Source organism: Zingiber officinale, chromosome 4B (assembly GCF_018446385.1).
Source record: "Zingiber officinale cultivar Zhangliang chromosome 4B, Zo_v1.1, whole genome shotgun sequence".
Classification (NCBI taxonomy): Eukaryota; Viridiplantae; Streptophyta; class Magnoliopsida; order Zingiberales; family Zingiberaceae; genus Zingiber; species Zingiber officinale.
In genome coordinates, this window is record NC_055993.1 from 77,640,144 (window position 1) to 77,662,614 (window position 22,471).

At 38.0% G+C, this 22,471-nt stretch overlaps 3 protein-coding genes and 1 long non-coding RNA gene across 8 annotated transcripts; 2 read left to right on the plus strand and 2 right to left on the minus strand.

Moving 5' to 3' along the window:
• The first annotated feature begins 621 nt into the window (after nt 1-621).
• LOC121975205 (AT-hook motif nuclear-localized protein 10-like) lies at nt 622-8,757 on the plus strand. Of its 4 annotated transcripts, none has more exons than XM_042526696.1 (6): nt 622-775; nt 1,330-1,939; nt 3,241-3,293; nt 5,730-5,861; nt 7,596-7,757; nt 8,261-8,757. In XM_042526696.1, exons 2-6 carry the CDS (start codon nt 1,492-1,494, stop codon nt 8,498-8,500), a joined length of 1,035 nt encoding a protein of 344 aa, XP_042382630.1. In that variant the 5' UTR covers nt 622-775; nt 1,330-1,491; the 3' UTR covers nt 8,501-8,757. The 4 variants fall into 4 exon arrangements, with proteins under 4 accessions (XP_042382630.1, XP_042382631.1, XP_042382633.1 ...); XM_042526697.1 differs by having other exon boundaries at nt 624-775; nt 1,333-1,939; XM_042526699.1 differs by lacking the exon at nt 622-775 and adding an exon at nt 1,045-1,216.
• An 83-nt stretch (nt 8,758-8,840) lies between these two features.
• Nucleotides 8,841-9,997, minus strand: LOC121975206. 2 transcript variants are annotated; one of them, XM_042526701.1, is made up of 2 exons: nt 9,493-9,997; nt 8,841-9,353 (listed from the first exon to the last, which is right to left on the minus strand). In XM_042526701.1, the coding sequence occupies exons 1-2, from the start codon at nt 9,891-9,893 to the stop codon at nt 9,038-9,040; spliced, it is 717 nt and encodes a 238-aa protein (XP_042382635.1). In that variant the 5' UTR covers nt 9,894-9,997; the 3' UTR covers nt 8,841-9,037. The 2 variants fall into 2 exon arrangements, with proteins under 2 accessions (XP_042382635.1, XP_042382636.1); XM_042526702.1 differs by having other exon boundaries at nt 8,841-9,332; nt 9,493-9,996.
• Nucleotides 9,998-15,830: 5,833 nt separating this feature from the next.
• LOC121975207 (pentatricopeptide repeat-containing protein At2g03880, mitochondrial-like) lies at nt 15,831-17,869 on the minus strand. Its single transcript, XM_042526703.1, has one exon. The coding sequence runs from the start codon at nt 17,843-17,845 to the stop codon at nt 15,959-15,961; it is 1,887 nt and encodes a 628-aa protein (XP_042382637.1). The 5' UTR covers nt 17,846-17,869; the 3' UTR covers nt 15,831-15,958.
• A 138-nt stretch (nt 17,870-18,007) lies between these two features.
• LOC121977630 lies at nt 18,008-19,216 on the plus strand. Its single transcript, XR_006110979.1, has 2 exons — nt 18,008-18,355; nt 18,826-19,216. It is a non-coding gene; the product is annotated as an uncharacterized LOC121977630 (long non-coding RNA).
• Nucleotides 19,217-22,471: the final 3,255 nt, after the last annotated feature.

Genomic DNA, 22,471 nt, shown 5'->3' on the forward strand with positions numbered 1-22,471 from the left:
CATAAGTCTCTCGCCTAGAGTCACTCCTGAAAATCCCAATTTATTTTTGGAGGTCCAGATGTCTGAGGATCACTTTGGGTTTTCGGATTTAGAGTGTGCACTGAATGAGTGTCCTCTATATATATATATATATATATATATATATATATATATATATATATATATATATATATATATATATATATATATATATATATGATTTTAATAAAATATATTATAAATTATTAATAAACATTTGACGTCAGTATTAAGATTTTAGATTTTTTTTTAATTACTGGACCTATTTATCAAATTAAACAAATTTAGCATCTGGGCAGTGGAAACATTTATTTCGGAACTTGCACCAGTCGTAGTCCTCAGCATCCTCGAGATTCGCGTTCACGGATCTCAACGCAAAAGTCCGTGGAAGCCAAAGTAATAATGGCGTGTTATGGCCCCACTTGGTCATTGAATACTAATTAATTAACTTAAATTAAGTTTGTTTTTTTCTTTAAAATGTTTTTTTCCTGGAGCAAGAGTATTTATTTATCCAAAAAATATATATATACAAACAAAAATAAAAAATAAAAAAATCCATATTCATTTTTTCACTTTCTATTATCTGCTAAGAGGGCAGGATTTTTGAAATTACTTTTTGAAAATGATTAAAAAAGTAATTTTTGATAATGGAGTAGGAGAAATATTAGGGCAGGATTTTGCCCTCTTTTATTTGCCTCATCTAGTCTGATGTGAGTGAGTAGTCTCGGCGAGGATTTGGAGCGCGTACACGAATTAGGTTTTTCTATTTACTTCTGTTTATTTCCTTTTTTTTCTTCGCGGAGCAGTATTTTTTTCGTCACACTTCCGCTATTTTTTCCGTATTTCTCGGCATTTCCCCCTCAAAATTCATAAATTTCTGACTTTTACGGGAAAACTCCGTGAAAAAATGGAACTTTGGCGATTAATTTCTTTTTTCTTTTGTGTGGTTGAGGAATTTCTGCGGTTTAGACATACTTCAGGTTTGTTTTTCTTTTTCTTTTCTTTACCCTTTTTCTTACTGTTTCTCGCATCAGGTCTAAGCGTATAGAATTATTTTAACTTTTTCGGTCCAGTTTCCACTGTATTTTGCACTGTTTCTTGTGGTTTGATCTTCCGGTTGTTGCTAGTTACGCCGCTTTTATGGTTCTTGTTTGTTACTGATGTGAAGATTGGACTTCGGTGCTTAGGGTTTTTGAGGGTACTTGAGTTACTTCTTGCATCTGTGACTTTGAGCTTGTTTGAGTAGTTTCTTGTGGTAAAAATTCAAACTTTCGACTGATCTCTCTCCTTGGTTGCTGGATGTTCTCTCAGTAGTGGACTTTCTGGAGCCAGTGGAAACGTCTTCAAAATTAGATCTTTGGCTACGCGCACGAGTCTGGGGCGTGCACTCGGTTCTGTACTTCCTCAGGAGTCTTTGGCTGGTAGGACTTTGGTTTGACCTTCTAATATTGTTCGAGCTTCGTCGTCTTTCCCATGGAAGTGAGATCAGAGCCTGGAATTATGCCGTTCAATTCCAGTGTACAGAAAAGCCCGGTGCAAACCCAGTCGCCGATGCAGAGTATGCGATTGGTTTATTCGCAGGATGGCACGGCGTTGTACAAGCCAATTACTACTACTGCCAACACCTCGCCTCCTGCGCCTGCACATGTTCCTACTCCTGCTCCAGCTCCTGTACCTGTTACTTCCACTTACGAAGGCGGAGGCGGGGGGAGCAGTGGGAGCCTTGATGTTCCCTCGTCGGGGTTGCCATCACAAGGCTTGAATATCAACACCGGGGAGCCGCTGAAGCGGAAACGAGGGCGACCCAGAAAGTACGCACCTGATGGCACCATGGCTCTTGCTTTAACTCCTTCACCCACTGGAGCAACAGTGAAGCGCCGACCTTACAACTCTAAAAAGAAGCAGCAGTTGGCTGCTCTAGGTAATCCCCGTTGTATATTTATATTTCATATCTTTTATCCATAGGTCTGATTAATGCTTGATCCACTAGGGTTCCAATGATGCACCATAGGAACTGATTTGAGTAGTCATTCTAATGCTGCATCTGCCTCATGAAAAAAAAAATATTTCTAATGAGAAATATAATCTCAAATTGGAAGAAAAATTATATAAAAATGTGTTCGCCAATTGCCATCACCCTTTATATTATATATATATTCACAATGGCTGATCCATTTCTTTCCAAAAAACAAGAAAAAATTATTGTTTTGTATGTTAATTGCTCCTATATTTTTTGGAAAATTTATCCCAAGCATGTTTTCGCAATATTCAATCTGTGAGTTTATATAGACTGAAATAGCCAAATAGGAGGGGAAGCAGGAAAGCAATAAAATTTCCAATTTCTCTTGGAAAGAAGAGAGGAGGAAGGTACTTTTTTTTCCCCTCCATTTTATGTCACACATATCAGATGAAAATGGAGGTAAAGGAAGCTTGAGTTTCTAACAAATACAGCACAAGGAGCATTAATCTTTTCTTTCCAGTTTCATCCAAGTAAACAAGATGGGTCAAAGTGAGTGGAAGGAAGATAATTATTCTTTTCCCCACTTAATACTTTCTTTTTCTCCTACTTCCTCTTTTGGGAAGCACAATATATACAATAATTTGGAAAATAAAAGGGGTATTCTAGAGCAGCACAAAACCTGGATATTGGTATACTTGTTTCGTACCTAACTGATTGCAGAATATTTTCTAAATATGGTTGGCAACTTGGAACGAAGTGGTCTCATTCAAATGAGTAAACAATGCTGATTGAATTTGGTGGTGACTCAAATTTCTGGTGGATCTGAGAGTCTTATTGACACATCTAAATTAAATTAGTCACATATTTTATTTTATTTTTTAATTGTTTGATTTGATGATATAATGCAGTAGTTGCTTACAAAATCCAATAGTTTGTAGTAGTATGCAATTTTAAGTGAGATTGTACATCAGCTATAGAAGTTTTATCACCGCTGAATGTTTTGTTGTTTTAACTAGCAAACATTTTAAACTGCAACTTGCTGAGTGTTGTTCTTAGTAAGACTTCAATTTACTTAGTTTTGTTGAAAATCATTTTTTTCTTTGTATGGGTAACATTAAAATGGGTTCACCTTAAATTCCTGAAAGATTTAAATTTTTATTAGCTAAATAAATATTTTTGGTTAAGATCTTTTCAATATTTCCTCATATACTTTTTTTTTTTTGTAAATTATAATAACATAGGGAATTTTATTTCACTTGCAGGATCAGCTGGCATTGGGTTTACACCTCATGTTATTACTGTGAAGGCAGGAGAGGTATCTCAATTACATAATTTTTAGGATGACTAATTTCTTTCAACATTTGTATTGTTGGCTGTCTGTTATTATGTCGAATTGGGTCTACATTTCCTTTAAATTCTTTGATATTTTCTTTATTAATGACAATCATTTTATCATTAACAACTGTTGAGTGTCTTCATCTATGATAACTCGCCTCTGAATGCCACTTTTTTAAATGCCTTTTTTGTTTGCATGCAACATACATAACAATAATTGCTAGCTACGCCTCTAGCTCGCTTCCTTGTTTATCTCAACAGTAGATGCTAATAGATGAATTTAACTGCAAAACTGCTATTAGTTAACAGTTCTATCTGCTTGTCTCCAGCTAGGAATTTCAATGGTCCAATGTTTAACCTATTGGCGAAACTAGAATTTGTCTTCAACTCTGAAGATTGTCTATTATTTCTTTTTAACTTATTCTGTTCCCCATTAGAATAGTGGACAAACTTATTCCATGAAGACTTTAATAGCATATTGAGTATCCATATGAATGTGGTATGTCCAAAATTTCCTTGACTATATTTTGTGTGCATCAGAGATATGCATGTTTTTTTGATGCCATTCAATGTTTTGTTGCTATGTATTCTTAATTGTTGTCAAGAATGCAGACAAGTTATGTTTAGGATTTAATATGGTTCCTAATTATTTTATAGTTTAAGCATGACATTTTGAATTTGCTATGTTGATTAGCATCAACTAATGCAAAATATGATATGGTTTTTGTTCTTTTAATTGGTCATCAAATTTTTAGTGGACAAGTAGAATTTGTAGCTGTCAAAATATAATTAAAATTGGCTAATGTTTTTTAAAAGAAGGGGTGCCTTGACATGACGATAAATTTTCCGCCATGTGTTTTGATGGTCACGAGTTCCAGTCGCAGAAATAGCCTCTTGCAATGCAAGTAAGGTTACGCACAATAAACCTTCTCTGGGATCCTGCATTGACAGGAGCTTCATGCACATTGTTTTTTTTTAAGAGGTGGCAAATGCAATTGTGTCAGTATGTTTGCTTCTAGTCCAATTGAACTCAAAATTTGTTGGGCTAAGGTTCTAATCCTTCACTCTCAAACATGCTTGACATGGCCTGATAGCAAGTTGAGGTTGCATAGATAGACTTGGGTAAGCCCGGGCCACGAGCTCAACTTGGTCTGCATTCTAAATGGGCTGGGCATTAGTTGAGTTAGTTTTTTTCTCATGTGTTGAGCATTGCCCAACATTAGGCTTGGTACACTTTTTCACCTCAAATTCCCAAAATTGTCCCTCTTTTTTACATCAGTATTTCACTCTTTGATAAATCAATTTATAAAATTCAAAAATTTAAAAAATATATAAAAATACTAAACATTCTTGTATCAATACCCTCTCTCCCAAATTATTTTGGAAGCATGTTATTCACATCTCTCATAACTTGTGTCTCAATCCCACAATACCATTACTTCTCATTCTCTAATCTTTTTAACTCTTGTATTTTACATTTCTAATTTTACTCCTGAATTTCTCATATCTTCCTCATTCTTTCATATTCTATTAGTCAACAAGACTATTTGTCAGGAGTCTTGGGGTTGAGTTAGCGTCATCAATGTGGACACAGGTATATCACCTATGATGTGAGGACGACAAAGGATCATGGTGAATGGAATCTTATGATTAAGGTTGCTTTGAAGTCTTTGGCTTCACCATAACATCGCGATCTTCAATTTTCAAGCCATGTCTTAGGTTTAATGCCAAAGTCTTCAATCGGGGACATCTATTTTTACATATTTTGGATCTACAAATGATATCCTATCAGGCTATCCAAGAAGTGGCACAATCATGTTCCAAAGTTTGGGGATATATTTTTCAAATGGCTGTTAACCTTAATATGTCCAAGCGCTTAACTAATTCTCCAAAACTCTGAAATCCCCACCAGTCTTTCACTATGACTATAACTACGTATTCAATAGAAAATGAGGTTACACTAGCGACATCTTTTCGACACTTGTTCATACATGTGGATAGAGCTATCGTTCCTGATCTACATATGTATATTTGTATCTATATTAATACACACACATATATTTTTTGCTTTTTATTTTAATTTTTTTTATCAACTAGGCAGGCCTGGGCCGAGCATGGTTCAACTTGGCCACGCTTGTGTGCATGCTAAGCCAAGCAAGGAACGAGCCGGCTCGAGTACAACCATTGACACCTCTAATGAAGAGTTTCCTTTATGTTTAATACTGTCATAATCCAATACTCTGTATGAAAGTTTCTTATGTATGATTTCTATTTATCTAGTGGATATGTTATATAGAACAATTTGTGTATAATGTGTTGATATAGACTATCTTGCGAATTGAGGTTTAGTTTGCATCACAAAACAATTTCTCTAGGCATTGGTCTGGTCTACTAACAATATGATATTTGCTTTCAGGATGTATCGTCAAAAATAATGTCTTTTTCTCAGCATGGTCCTCGTGCTGTTTGCATTCTTTCAGCAAATGGTGCAATCTCTAATGTAACATTACGTCAGGCAGCAACTTCAGGTGGAACTGTAACTTATGAGGTTGGTGATTTAAATGTCACATCATTTCTTTATATAGTTTTACTTTTTTTTATTCACATTTTCTTCGTGATTTGATAGTATTAAGCATGATCACTGTTCTAGTCATCTTATCAATTAACATCTCTACTGTTTTTAATAATTGTTTTTATGCATGAATAAACTAATCCTTGATCTTGATAATATGCATTGGTTATATAAGTCATAAAGTTGAGACCTTTGATGTATCTTTTATCACTTTGGAAGGAGCTTTGGCGCAGCGGTAAAGTTATTGCTGTGTGACATTGTGGTCATGGTTCGAGTTTGGAAATAGCCTTTTGCAATGCAGGGTAAGACTGCGTACAATAGATCTAATGCGGTCCAACCCTTCCTTGTGACCTCACATTGGTGGGAGCTTCATGTACCGGGCTGTCTTTTTTATTTTTGTCCCATTGGAAGTGAAAGTGAAAATTGTTTTCAGCTATCGCCATTCTTCATCCTCCATAGTATATCTTCCAAATCATTAAGAAAAATCATAGTTGTCAAAAGTGTGAAACTCAAAAAAGCGCTCAAAGGTCTTGGGGCTTAAAGTGCAAAATGAAGTTCACGCTTTATGAAAAAAATGTAATAAACAAAAGGGCTATTATAACTATTAAAAGTCTTTGAAAACTCAAATGATCATAAACAAAAGATTCTTTAATGAAGGTGTAGATTATTCAAAAAATTTAAAATAAATCAAAAGTTTTTGAAAATGTGATAGAATTTTTTAGAATATAAATCTGATTTATATGAATTAATAAAATTTATTAGATTTTTTTTTAAATTTTAAATATATTTTTTATATATTTTATTGGGATAGTTTATTTAGGATTTATGAATTATGAAAACCTATTCGAACTATCTCATTTAAGTTGGGAGTTGATTGAATTAATTAAATCAGCTTCAAAGTTTTTCACAGTGCTACAGTAACCACGGGCATCATGATGCCTTTAGGATGTCAGAAGTGTTGTGAGACGCTAGAAGAGTTGTGGGACACATTAAGCGGTGCCGAAGGCATCGCAGGACTCCTCTAGAAGTGTCATGGATGCCCTCGGCGCCGCTGGAGGTGTCCCACGATGCCTCAGGGACACCGAAAGCGTTGCGGGAAACGTAAAAAAAGAAAAGTTTTTGCGCTTTGCGCAAAAATGAACGCTCGTGCTTTTCCACAAAGCGCAGCAGAGACCTCATGCGCTTTCAAGGTCTCTGAAGCGGAAGGCTTGTGCCTCACTGTGCTTCGCGCCTAAGTGAGCGAAGCGCTCGCTTTTAACAACTATGATAAAAATAACATAAAATCTCTTCATCTTACTATCGAGTCGTATATGGCTTAATGGTAGCAAGGGTGGTACCCTAGCAGCCCTATACGGTTGGTCCCATGACCATATGTGAGGAGGAGATAAATCCGGAAGCTGTAGTTGGCCAGTACGGGGAGGGTTTTTTTTCTCGGCTTTGTTGAGATTCGAACCCTTGTCCTATGGTAGCAACTCTTTCTCGCGCTAGCTAACTCAACTCTACCTCGGCGGCATCATATATTGCTTAAGGCACTTTGCTATAATAGTCACACAAGTATACTTGAGTATCCATAGTAATTTTTGCTTAGCAGGACCATGCTATTATCTTCGAAAAGTGGAGATCTTTTCCTCAGTCTGATAATTTTAACAAAGGTCTTCTTTACTCGTTATTGCTCTCTAATATTTTTTTACTTCTATATCTTACATGCAGGGGCGATTTGAGATATTGTCACTGTCAGGCTCATTTCTGCTAACAGAGAATGGAGGCCAACGAAGTCGTACAGGTGGATTGAGCGTTTCACTTTCTGGTCCTGATGGCCGTGTGTTGGGTGGTGGAGTGGCTGGAATGCTGACTGCAGCCTCTCCGGTTCAGGTCATCTACATTATGTCATTCGGTCCTCTGCTAGACTAGTATCATGTCAAGCAGGTCTTTTGTGTTTTGTGTTCTGAAAACATGATTTAACACAAATCTCATAGTTATCGAAGCCAATTTATAGCCAAATGCAGGTAGTTCCCTGAGACAAATAACCCGAAACTGGCGACAGCTTCTCTACAATCAATACAATAATGCTCTCTTAAAGCTTGTTTGATTAACCTACTGGATTAGAAGCGTTGTACCAGTTTGTGAACTTTAACCTGCTGAAGTCTGGATAATGACAATCTCCAGCAATATTTCATAGTTTACTGTCACCGACAATATGGTTGATGCCGCAAGAGATGGATGTTTTCATCCTTATGGAAGCTCTCTTATGTTGGATACTCTCTGAGTGTCGCGTTAAGACACAAAACCTGACACTGATAGGAATCGATATATCTTTTTAAACAATGACAGTTTGCATTAAACTTGCCATTCTAAATGTTTATGTTTCTCTGCAGGTTGTTGTAGGGAGCTTCATTGCCGATGGGAAGAAAGAGCAGAAGCAGAGTATACCCCTCGGAGAACCAATGTCTGCTCCGGAAAAACTTGCACTGGTAGGGGGGCTGATGGCTCACAGCCCACCTTCGCGCGGCACCTTGAGTGAATCTTCAGGTGGACCTGGGAGCCCACTCAATCACAGTACTGGGACATGCAACAATGGCAACCAACAGGGATTGCCTAGTATCCCATGGAAATGAGCTGCTGATCCTTCTTTAGCCCTAGCTTTTAGTGGTTATCGAAACAAATCGCTGCTGTTCCATCTGGTTGGTCCTCCGTTCTTGTTGTTGTGTTAGTTGATCCTAGTTGTTTGTTTTCATCTGTAGCCTATTAGATTTCATTAGGTCATGTTTTTATTACTAATCCTGTAAGTCGCTGAACTTTTGTATAAATGTTGTCGGTATCTCGCATATGTATTAACGTTTGACACAATCTAGTCGTGTGTTTTGCTAGTTTAGTCTTCAGTGAGATTTCTAGCTTAATTTCTGTCATTCATTATGCTATGAACGGTGAGAAAATTTTATCAGTGATTTTATTCAAACTATATCAATCAAAATACAATCTGTGAAGCCTCTTAATTCAGCAATTCATCCAGAAATATTTGGATTAAAAACTCAGATAAGATAAAATATTGATCCCTCAAAACTGTCAAGAAAAAAAATAAAAAATAAAAATAAAACTACTCCGACTCTACCTACAATGCATCGAGATGCTTATGATCTATGATAAAAGAATGCTTAAGAGCTCGTAATATTGTCAGTTGGGAAAAGATCCTTGAGAGGTACCAAGTAGGTGTTCTTGATGCTATCGTCGAGGTTGGTTTCTTTCATGGAGTTAACGCGGCCGCCGCCGCCGCCGTTGTTGTTATCTTCGATTTCGTCGTCATTGTATTGGCTGATAGTGATTCTCGTAATGTGATCGAGAGTGCCGTCGCGGAACACCAGGATGCCTTCGTCCTCCATGTCGCAGTCCTTCATTGGCCGGTAGCATTTCCCAAACACGCGGTCCAGCCTTCTCGACAGCGACATCGTCCTGGAAAAGAACAACCGATCGCTTGACCAGTTAAAGATTCAGAAAGATGAGTTCTTGCGCAACTCGATCAAAATCATGGATTTGACTCATTTCATTAAAACAAAAGTTGTAATTTTGCTTGCAGAGGAGATCGGGATCGATCTATGTCTCTGGTCCTCACCTGACGTGAAAGAGATTGGGGACGCGGTTGGGGCCGAGGTAGAACTCGAGGGCCAAAAGGAAGGCCTTGTAGGCCATCAGATGGAGGCCATCGATGCGGGGGTAAGGCAATCTCGGCCGAGGTGGAGCCCCTGAGGCGCGCCGCCTCCCCTTCCCCTCTCCGCCGCCGCGCACCGCCGCCTCCGACTGCGACGCGTACTCCTGCCAGACGACCGCAGCTGACTGCTGTTGCTGTCCTTCCGGAAGCTGCGGCGTCGGGGCGAGGGGGAGGGCGACGAAGCCGAAGGCGGCCATGAGGGGCTCTAATTCGTTGTGGGTCATGATGGGGCGGAACGTGCGGGTGTGCCACAGCGCCAGCTTCTTCGCGACCGTCTCCTCTAACTTGAACGGTTTAGACGCCATGGCCGTCGAAACCCTCGTTTCTCCGGCTATCCGCCTTGCTGCTTCCGGAAGTACGCGAGGTTTTGCGAAGGAGGGAGAGGAAAAGAGAAAGGGTTTCCATTTAAGTAGGTAACGAAAGAAGACAACAATTTCATCTTACCCCTGTACAATTTACAAATAAAATTCTCTTGACCTTAATGCCCTTCATAATTTAATCACATTTTTTTATTTAATAAGTAATTGGAAAAAAAATTCAATACAAATTAAGTTAAAAGGAAAACCAAAGATATAAAAATGAGAATATATATTTAACCATTAAATTTTAAACAACTAATTAGATCAATAAGATATTATTAAAGTTTATATAATAAACGCAAAGGAAATAATTTGTATTGTCTCGGGATTAAAATGCAAAATTCTCCGATCAGTTGATTTCATGGATTTCTAAGAAAAATAATCGGATGAAATTAAAAGAGCACCCGGGTTGAAGAGCAATCATACGAACATCTATCTTCTTTTTTTTTATTATTATTAATTAATTTAAATAAGCGCTCCATATCCTGAAAATATTCTTAACATAGCGTTGTTGTAACACTTCTGCTTGCTAGTTTAGATAGGGTAGATTTCATGAAATTCCGTTAGTTTATTTGTTCCATAAAATATTACTTTAATCAGATTATCACTCTTTGATTGAATCTTGGTTATCGATTATAAATTATTCTCATGATTTACATTCTTTTATATACTATAGAGACGTACTATAAGAAACATTTGGGAAGAGTATAATCTAATAAACAAAATTAATATAAGATAATAATACTGTTGTAGAAGTTAACAACCAACTACTACATATTGTATTAGCTACCTATAGATAATATTCATTTGAAATATAATGAATATCATAGAGTTCTCTTAGTTTTGTTTGTTCATTGAAATATTATTTTAATTAAGTTATCATCCTCTAATAAACAAAATCAACATAGATGATAATGTTGTAGAAGTTAGTAACTAGTTGTTATATATTATAGTAGCCACTTGCTAATTTCTACACAGTTGATCATGATTAAATAATGTTCATTGAATAATGTAGTGGGTGTTTTGAAATTCTCTTAATTTGTTTTACTTATTAAAATATTATTTTAATCAAATTATCACTTTCCAATAAGTAAAATTAACATAAAATAATAACATTATTATACTACACATGATAGAAGTTACAACCTAAATCTTAAAATCAGGGTATTTTGAGCAGTTTAATTTTAATTAGTTTAATTTTAATGGGGCGTCCATTTAACTTTAAGTAAAAAAGGAACCTCCATTTGATGATTATAGATGCCCTTTTGTTTTTATCCAAAAAAAATATTATAAATGATGTAAACAATGCGATATTGATGGAACAACTAACAGTTCTTCAATCCAACTGACACTGCAAAAAATACATAAAATAGAGACGGAAATAGTCCATCACTATTCCATCACTAAATACATATTTATATTTAGTGACTGAAAGCATCCCATCGTGTAAATTTCAGTAGTTGATACTATATCGACGAATATTTATATTTCTGTCGCTATATATAGCGATAGATGTCTTAAATTCCATCGCTACTAGCCAAATGGAGGAAAAATTTCTGTTAAAGTATTTGCGACTGAAAATTTAAATATCTGTTGCTATTAGAGACGAATATTTAAATTTTTCATCCCTAATAGTGACGAATATTTAAATTTTCTGTCACTAATATCTTGTTTTATGTATCAAACGTATCATAAAAGGCATCACAACCATGATAGTAGTGATGAACATTTGACCTTCCGTCGCTAATAGCGATGTATATTTGAAAAATCCGTCTCTAATAGCGACGTTTTTTAAAAAAGTCTGTCGCTATTAGCGACGGAAAGTTAAACGTTCGTTGCTAATCTATTCTACATTTTGCTAATTATATTTTTATTTTTCTATTTTTCCTATTTACATATAAATCTAAATCACTCCAACCATCACAAGTGATGGTTTTCACAATAAACTCATAATACTTAACAACAAAACTCATAATAAACTCACTACACATCAACAATTACAACATAATAAATACACAACACATCACAAACAACACAAAAATCTAGATGAACTACAATGAACTAGATACATAATAGTAAATCGAAACACAGATCCAAATTTAATACAAGATAAAGTTTGTCCAATACAAAGTAATCCAACACATTACATCATAATCAAAATAAGGAACAAAATCATCTGTACGTCCTGTATGAAATTTCATTAAGAACAGTTGTATCTTAAACTAATAAGTAGTTTAGCTAGCGGAAAGGAAAAAAAAATACATATATACATGCGTCCCTGGAATAAAAATATGCCAAATCTGAAAATGATTATAGAAATATATAATACAATTAGATATACATATAATTATTAAAAAATAATATTATTTTTAACTGAAATTAAAAGTTTAGATAAATGATACATACCTCAAAATAATCTACTCTATAGGGGAATGGTCGGGATCCTGAGTGTTTTGAAACTCCAAACGATATAAGCCAACTATCTGTGAATCTGGAGAGAACGTCGTTGCAAATGCTTGCATATGACACACTATCACCTCAGTCTGAGCATGTCGCGACTGCATGTCCTGTATCTCTGAGCGATAGTCGAGTCCACAAGTCCTCATTTTCCTCCTGCAATTCTTGTAGTCCACTAGATGAGGAGAAGGAAGTAGGACGACTCCTGATATCTGAGTCCTCATCCGCTCATACATAACTTTGGCCTGAGAGCCAGACCTATAGAGGGATATCTTCTTCTTTCCACCGATGATATCATAATAAATATCATTAACTGTATCGATAGAAAGAGGTTGTGACCCCTCTCCCTCTGCCCCAGGCTGAGACACCTCAACAACTTTAGTGAACATTACTTCCTGTGTCAAAATAATAATTTTAGTAACCTTCACATAAAGTGTACAAATATATTCACAAAATTTAATATTCTTATGTTAATTGCTGAGGAACCCCGATTGACAAATGCCCCATCTTTATTCTTATGAGTTTTTTTTTTAAATATCTCACAATAAGTAGGAGGTCTTTGTAATTCAGCAGATTGTGTACAGAAAATGTAAATACATTAAAACTAATAACAAAACATATGTAAGAAATATTTATATAACTTAATTTTAAACATACCAACTCAGAGACATGCTCTCCCATCCAACGGGATCTAGTAATATGCTTTGTGAATCCGGTACTCGACCCATCAGGCTCTGAATTGTGATTGTTGCGTGCAATTGCTGAATTGTCCTGCCAATGCTGGGCAACTTAAATGACTCTCTAAGACTGCTAAACTACATTAGGGATCTTAGATGGTCTGATGCTCCTTTATCTCCACTTGTACAATATGCCCCTATACGATTTATAGCAGTAGGTATTCCAAATTTTTTTGAACATTTCCTCCTGGTCCTCCTCCCAAACATTTCTCTTCTACAACAATATATTTTGACAATTAATATCATGTTAACTACAAATATGTTTCTATTCTAAATACTTACTAAAAATTCTTCATATCCTGATCTATGAACCGCCATGTAGTACTAGCAGGAGATAATCGTTCTTTAAACTTTTTTTATATATATGATGCTACCTAATGACCATCTGGGATAAAACTGTATGAAAAAATGTTGTATTAAATATGTTTGATTATTAAAAAGAAGCTAAAGTATTGAAATAATTACTAAATATATAATTACTTATCAGTTACCAACAACTCATAAAATAATCTGGTCACCACGCGGTCTCTGTGCTGATTGCATGACTATATATGCAAAATCATAGTATAAGATATACACAATTGATATAATATTGCCAACTAGGGAGATAAAAAAATAAAAATAAAAATAAAATTCATAAAATATATCATGACATTGTTAATAATTTTTAATCACCTGATGTCATTCTAAATCAACTAAATTAACATCTTGTAAGTTTTCATGACTAGACTCCATTGGTATATCAAGTTTCTTATTGCTAAACATCTCTCTATCATCTATTTTCTCGTAAGTAACATTAACATCTAGTCTTACAAATGGAGGTAAGTTATATGACGTTAATATAACTGGTCAAGATGAATATTGCTATCCATAACTTCCAAACGACTAAAATCCATTTGCAGGAATTCCAAGTCTTACATTCAGTGGTTCCATTGCAAAGGAAGAAAATATTGTATCAAGTTGTTTCCATGCTAGTGAGTTACAAGGATGACACATTATATCTCATTTTTGTACATGATTTTGATACCACATCATGTGGCTTGTTGTTGCAGTAGATGCATACAAGTGTTGGAGCCTAGTAGTTAATGGAAAGTAATACATGACTTTCAAGGGTGATTGCACATTCTACATTCCATTAATTCGTTATCTTGATTCCAAAAGATCATGCAATTATTGATACAACAATGAATCTTCTCTACTGGCAAACCCAAATCTCTAATCAATTTTTTTGTATTGTAGGAGCTATCGGTCATGCAGTTATCCGTGGGAAACAACTCTGACATCAATTGACACATTTTATTATAACATCGTTCAGAGAAATGATATTTTGCCTTCATATTTAGTAATCTTACAATAGCTGATAGTTGAGAATGATCAGAAGGAATGTCTTCCCACAATTCTCTCTTACTAGCCTTCAACATGTCATACATTTTTTGAACTTCGTGCATAGGTGTTTCCTCTATATTTGATTGATCATATGCATTCATTCCGTCGTAAACTATTAATTGCATTGCATTCACATATATTGATGATTCCTCTGGAGCAATTAGACTGGATGATAAAGTAATAAAATGTCCAATTTCTTCAAATACATACGACTCTCCATGATAATACCAGCTGTAATAATTTGGAACAAATCTATATATGAGTTTTCACTGTATCTTCATCACGGAAAGCTGTATTTTTACATTTGTGCTAATTACATGGACACTTTAACTTGATACCATTCAAACATTCTGGATGAGACTTAGCAGAGTTCATAAACCCTTCAACCCTAGTAAAAAAGTTTTGACTGATAAATCCATTGTCTAACCTATTGTACATCCAAGTGTTGTTTATATACATTATATCTTAATGGAAATAAAATTTCAACATGCTTAATCATGTCAAACTAAGCATAATTATATTTTTGGACATAATTAATCATGCAAATAATATCAATATAGCTAATCATGCAAGTAATATCAATATAATTAATCATGTAAGTAATATCAATTTGATAATTATATTAATATTCTAAATTTGATAATTATATTTTTGAATGATGCAAATATAATTATATTTTTACCTGATTAATGCCGGACGTCGACTAGTGCCGGACACGGCTGATCAATGCCAGCCGAGCCCTGACATTGATTGGCTGTTGATTGGTAGCGGCTGACACTGTCAGGTCGCGATCAACGACAGAGCAGCGCCGACCGCAGCCTAGCAATACTTGGCCAGAGCACACAAGAAGAGAACAAGGGGAAGGAGAAGAATGTACCTTAAGCTGGATGAGGAGAAGCTAGAGGAGGAGGAAATCACCAGAGCAGGAGGAAATCGTCAGAAAATTCGAAGGAGAAGAAACACAAGCGCCCAGAGAAGATCGGCTATGGATAATTAAATTATCAGTCATTATTAACTGACGGATAATTAAAACACCGGTCACTATTAACGACGGATAATTAAATTATTCGTCGATAATAGCGATAGTCGTACATCCGTCGCTATTCCGATGGCAAAAAATTAGAGTTTATCACCAAATCATTATTAGTAGCGACGGATGTTTTAAATCCATCGCTAATAGCAACGGTAATTAATAAGTCCGTCAATATATAGAGACATCCAACATCTGATTGTTTTGTAGTGTGATGGAATACGATCCTATAGCAATTCCACATCTTTGCCAAAGAACCATTGCAATACCACATCCATGCAAAGAACCATTGCAATACCACATCCATGCAAAGAACCATTGCAATACCACATACACGCTCTCTTCAGCATTTACTCAATCAACGATCACCTGTACCGAAATAATATCGTTCTAATATGTTATTACCAATAATCTCCGCAAGAACAAGATCCATCCTTGAAGTGATGAAACCGAACGGGGTCCCTGATTATAATGGTCATGCTCTCCGACTTAGCAACTAGCTTTGCAAAGGTGTGACAGTCACCACATATCCTCAAGTTCTTCATTATCCTGATCGGCTTGGCTCCTGTTGAGTTCATCACTCCGAGCGCGATCGCTAGCTTCTCGCTGTGATATCGAAGCGATTCTTCCTTCTGCTCTTTTCCTACATCATGCAACACAAAATCTATGTCAGGAACGTATCCCATTGCAGTTATTCTTGTTAGCAGTTTGCTTAGCTCCTTCTTGATGCCATCGGCTTGCGGATGCGACATGTCTCCTGCAATGAACACATGGATTTGCTTGCCGAGTTCGAGCCAGCTGTGACCTGGTTCTTTCTTCACTCGACAGTCTCTCATGGACCTCCGCACCTGTTCCGCTTCAGTCCATTGGTGAGAATCTGCATAGATGTTCGACAGAAGTATGTATGCCCCTTCGTCCTCGGGTTCCAATCTTAAGACCTGCTTAGCTGCGAATGCTGCTAAATTTGAATCCTTGTGCACTCTACAAGCTCCAAGAAGTGTTCTCCAGATGACAATATCGGGTTTGAAACTCATGTCAGCGATGAACTTCATAGCATCCTCCAGCTTCCCAGCTCTTCCAAGTAGATCGACCATGCAACCGTAATGCTCACTCCCTGGCTCTATGTCGAAAAGCTGCCTCATTGAGCTAAAATAGTGCCGCCCATCTTCCAGAAGACCGGCATGGCTGCAGGCAAAGAGAACACCAAGAAGGGTGATGTGGTTGGGTTTAGGGCCCAACACCTTCATGGACTCGAAGAGCTTCAAGGCATCAGTGCTTCTTCCGTTCTGTGCCAAGCCTGAGATCATGGTGCTCCATGAGATCACATCCCTTTCCGGCATTCGATCGAACATCTCATCTGCTTCCTCGAGATCCCCACACTTACAGTACATATCTAACAGCGCGTTGTTAAGAATCAAATCAGGGTTGTACTTGAGCACATGGACGTGGAGTTGCCTCCCCATCTCGAGCAGAACCATCCCTGTGCAAGCTCTCAAAGCGCTGGTTAATGTGCTTTGGTTGGCAAAGAATCCAGCTTTCTTCATCTGGGCGAAGAGGGTGATGGCCATGTATCCATCTCCACCCTGCGCGAAGCCCCCGATGATGGAATTCCAAACCACCAAATCGCGAGTGGCCATCTCGTTAAAAATCCTGTATCCGTACTCCATGTCCAAGAATTTTGAGCAGACGTCGATCAGAGAGCTTCTAACGAAGACGTCCGACTCCAAACCATGCTTAACTATACAGCCATGCATCGACCGGAGAGATGCCGAAGTCGGACAAGCTTTGAGAACCGATGAGAATGTGTACATATTAGGCGCAATTCCTTCTCTTTGCATCGAGATCAGAAGCCTCAGAGCTTCTTCAGCCTGCCCGAGGTTAGTCAGCGCCGAGATCATAGTAGTCCAAGACACCACATTTCTAACAGGCATCGCGTCGAACACCTTCCGCGCCTCGTCCGCGAGGCCGAACCGGACGAACATGCCCATCAGAGAGTTGGAGAGGAACAATTCCGGAGCGCGTCCGCCAGAGGAAAGATGGCGATGCAAGAGCCGGCCTTGCTCGACGGCGCCGTGCCGGAAGCAGAGTTTGATGAGGTCGGAGTAGGAGATGGAGTCGGCGACAAGGCCGAGGACTTCGAGAGAGGCCATGGCGGCGATAGCCTCGGAGAAGGCGCCGTGCCGGCATAATCCCGCGAAGGTTTGGAGCAACGGGTGGGGAGAGGGCAGGCTCGAGTGCGGAACCGCGTGATAGCGAGCTCGAGCCACGCACTTGGCGAAGGCTCTCATTCGACGGTGACCAGTGTGGGTGGACGACCGACAGGCCGAAAACATCCCTTAAATTAATTGATGGGCTTTATTTAGATGGGCCTGGAAACTATTGGCCCTAGTTCGCCTAGGTGTAATGATGTCCTCTATAAATAGCTGTGAATCCGGACCTTTCTCAAGCCTCGCCGTCAGTGCTTCCTTCTGTTCCAATAGGGCGCCGTTCTTTGCTTCTTCCTCTTTTGGCTTTTTTGTTTTTCTTCGCATCGTTCTCTTTCACGCCGGTCGCAGTGGCGACGTCGCCGATGCGTTTCTGTCGTCGCTTCCTCCGTCGACGATCGGGCCCTGCAATCAGCCAAAGCTAATCTCACGGATCGCATGGCCGAGCGGGTGATAGTGCTTCTTTGATCTCTCTCTTGTAGCTGATTTTATAATCGTACTTTGATCATTGACGCTGGTTGCAGCGGCGACGTCGCCGATCCTCTTCTGTCGTCGGTTCCTCCGTCGACGATCGGGTCCTGCAATCAGCCAAAGGTAATCTCACGGATCGCATGACCGAGCTGGTGATAACATTTCTTTGATCTCGCTCTTGTAGCCGATCCGATAATTAAAATTTCTGCCTCTCTTCGATCTGGTTTCTTCTTCCTCTTTATTTGTTTCCTTCCGCATATGAACATTTGGTTCTACGTGGATCTGAATATTTGTAATTGCAAATGTTGGTTTGATCTTTTGTTAAGCGTTTCCGTGCATTAGTCAGGTAACAGCCGGAGAAATCCATTGGCTGGTACAGTTACATGCTCGGGAAATCGACGGTGCTCTTCGTTACACGCCTAGTTTTAAACTTGATGGCCTTGCGTGTTCCATTGGGGCTCTAAATCGATCGGATATTATCGATCTTTTTTTATTTTAGACCTTTGCAAAAAATCTCTTTCTAAACGAATTAACGGGATGAATGTAATTTTTTCGTCGGATTTTTGTGGTAATTTATTGATCTTGTTGCGCAGCTCTAACTGGTTTTCATTGCCGGACGTTTCTCATAGAGTTTGTTGATTCGATTGGATCAACTTGACGACTTGATATCAGCGGTTTAGATCAAGTGATGATGTAGCTTTATAGGAGCACAGAGGGCTCAAGAACATGGAGCATAAGATTGAAGTGTGATTGTTGAGCTTGTTGCCTCAAAACTGCCTTGGATCAGGTCTCACGGAGAAGCTTGAGCTTGATGGACTGCTAGATGAGTAGTTGACCATATGAAAAATATTAGAATCTTGAGAAATAAAAACAGCGACGAATAAAATCTGAATAAATTTGGATCATAATCAGTCTCCGCATCTTAAAGTGAACACCTGAAGGTTGTATTTAATTATATTTTCATAATGTAATTTATTTCACAAATATTAATTAATTAAGAATGAATTTTAAATTATGGATTAAATAGAAAATATGTTATGGTAATTTGTTTGAAATTTTTTGAAAATTTATTTGAATAAAATTTAGTAATGCGATAGTTATGTTTTGATAATAAAATTTATACTATATTTAGAAATGTTTGCAAGTATATAGAGATGTTTGCTAGAGCTTTTCTTATTTAAAAGTGATTTTTATATAAATTATTTTGAAGTTAGTAAAAAAATTAAAGTTATGTTATGCCAAAAATTTGATTATTTGATGAATAATTATTTTTAATCTTAATTTTTAATTAAATGATAATAATTTCTTAAATTATATAAATTAATTTTATAATTATCCAAATATAATTTTAATATATCAATAATGTATTTATATAACTATTATTATATTTTGAATATTATATCAAATAAAATCATAGCTTTCACTACAAACTTTCTCCTTGTAAACCTTCCAAAGGTTGACATTTTTTTTTACAAGCTTGAGTAAAAATATACAATAAGAAAGGAGCACAAATATACAATAAGAAAGGTAAAATTAGGGGTGCAAATGAATTAAATCGCTAGTGAGCTATTCGAAGCTCATTTAATGAAGCTCGTTGACTCCTTTTCCATGTCATTCTTCTCATCTATTACATCTTTCACTTGACATCTTGTGCCTTAAGTTCTTGCATATTTAAACATAAGGTATTAAATATAAATATGACTTAACTTAATTCGATTGTGTTGGTGCGGTAAGCATCCGACGATCGAACCTAAGTTTTGATAATTACAAAGAGTTCAAAGTTAAGGACATTTGTGATCTAACGTGCTTGAATGAGTTTGCAGAAAAGTCCTAAGTGTACTTAGACAAAAGTCCTAGCTGTAATTAGGCAGGTGGAAAACCCTAGGGGGTGGTAGCCCTAGGTCCTAAGGGGTGGCAGCCTTAGGTCCTGGGGGTGGTAACCCTAGGTGAGAAGTCTTGGCGGGTTGAGGGCTTCGAGCAAAAGCTCTAGAGTTGAGGACTCTAGGTGGAAAGTCCTGGTGTCACGAACCAGGTAAAAGACTGGGCGGGTCGTGAAGCGGACGTCCAGCGGAAAGTCCTGGAGCCTCGGGCGTTGAGTAAAAGTCCAGTTGATCTGGAGGACCGGTCTGACAACAGGTATATTCTCCTGAGTGGAGTAGGTGAGGACGCGTTACCCGGTGAGAGAATAGTAGGTGTCGGTTCAACCTAGGATTTCGGGTTGGAAATCCGGAGTCAGAACCGGACAGTCCGATGACTGTCAGATATTAATCTTAACCTTATTGTATTATGTCTAACTCTGTCTTGCAGGATATATTTTGTATTTTGGACTAACACATCTTGCAAGGAGCAAAAAGGATGTAAAGCCTTAGATGAATAGTACCCGAGACACCCTCCATGGAGCTTGGAGGCATCTCGGGTGCACTAGCCGAACACCTCCGTGTAGCTGGGCAGAGGGCGCCTTGGATGCTGGTGGAGGGCGCCCTTCATGCGGTTGGAGGCGCCCTCTAGCAGATAGGCAGTGAAGGAGTTAAAGCTTATCATCACTGTGGTTTCGGCGGGATTGAGGGCGCCCTCCATGGTGTTGGAGGCGACCTCCACATGCTTTATAAGGCAGATTCGAGCAGCAGCTTAGAACAACAACGAAAACGCGATCCATCTTCCATGCACTGCTCAAACAACCACCCAATAAAGTAGTAGTAAGACACTGACGATTTGAAGCTTCGAATTTCCTATTTTTAAATTGTTGGTATATTTTCTTACTGTACTTAATTGTTGTACTCTAAACTGTAACTTTTGAGAACTTATAGTGATTGCCCAAAGTAAACGCTCAATGAGCGTGAGCCTTGGAGTAGGAGTCGCCTCAGGCTTCGAACCAAGTAAAAACATGGTGCTTGCGTATTTGCAATTATTTTATTTATTTCCACTGCGTTTTACTCTTGGTTTTTCGAAACGTATGTGAAAGCCACGAGCGCTATTCACCTTCCCCTCTAGCGCTTTCGATCCAACAATTGGTATAAGAGCGGGGTCGCTTTGAATTGGTGAAACCATAATTCAAGCAATTTTTCGTGATAATTTTCAATTTTTCAGAGTCGATCGAAATCGGTAAAATTACCGTCTTCCGATCTGTTTTTTCATAATCGAGTTTTTTCTCTCGAAGTTGGTGTAACACCACTCGAGTTCGCGTCTTTATTTCTCTTTATCTCGCACTACTAAATCCAAGACCTAGTCTTGGAACCAAATTCCTTATTTTTTTTGTGTGCGAGATTTTTTTTTAAATGATCCATCAAGAAGGCTATAGCACAGCCCAACCTCCACTCTTCACCGGCGAAGATTTTGGCTACTAGAAGGGCCAAATGGAGGCTTACCTTCAAACCCAGTTCGAGATGTGGATGATCATCAAAACCGACATCTCACTTTCACTCGACGGCTCGGGAAAACCACTTTCGTGCGAGAACTGGGATGCAAGAATAATCAAGAAGGTTGAGGCCAACGCCAAAGCAACCTGCACCCTTCAGTGTGGCCTAACAAAGGAGGAGCTGAACCGAGTCGGCTCATTCTCGAGCGCGAAAAAGTTGTGGGAAAAACTGATCGAGCTGCACGAGGGCACTTTCGATACAAAGGTAAGCAAACGTGATTTGCTTTTGAATAAATTGTATAACATAAAAATGCAGGAAGGTGAGTCAGTGAGTCAACTTCATGCTCGTATACAAGACCTCCTCAACGGCCTCCACGCTATCGGACAGAAGGTGAAGAAACGCGACATAATCAGGTATGCATTAAACGGTTTTTCCAAAGAATACCTTGTGGACATCAATGGTAGACGCCTACAAGGTATCCAAGGATATTTCTTTAATTAAGTTAGATGAACTTTTTTCCGAATTTGAATTACATGAGCAGATTAATGCATGTTCGGCCGAGAAAGGTGTGCATTGTTTGCAGGTACAAGCAAGGCAAAGGAGGCTAAAAGAAGCATCAAATTGAACCCGAGTCTGAAGAAGAACCAGACTCAGAAGATGACAATGACGAGATAGTAGCTAAACTCGTCAACCTAGTACGCAAGCTCTACAAAAAGAAGAAGGGGTTCACAAAGAAGGATATCAAAAAGGTGGTTCAGTCCAAAAAGGTTCAAACGAGTCCAAAGGTAAGGTTCGAAGTAACCTGCTACGGGTGCAATCAAAAGGGACACGTCAAGGCCAATTGTCTAAACCTAAAAGAAACAAAGAAGTAGAGGAAAAAGAA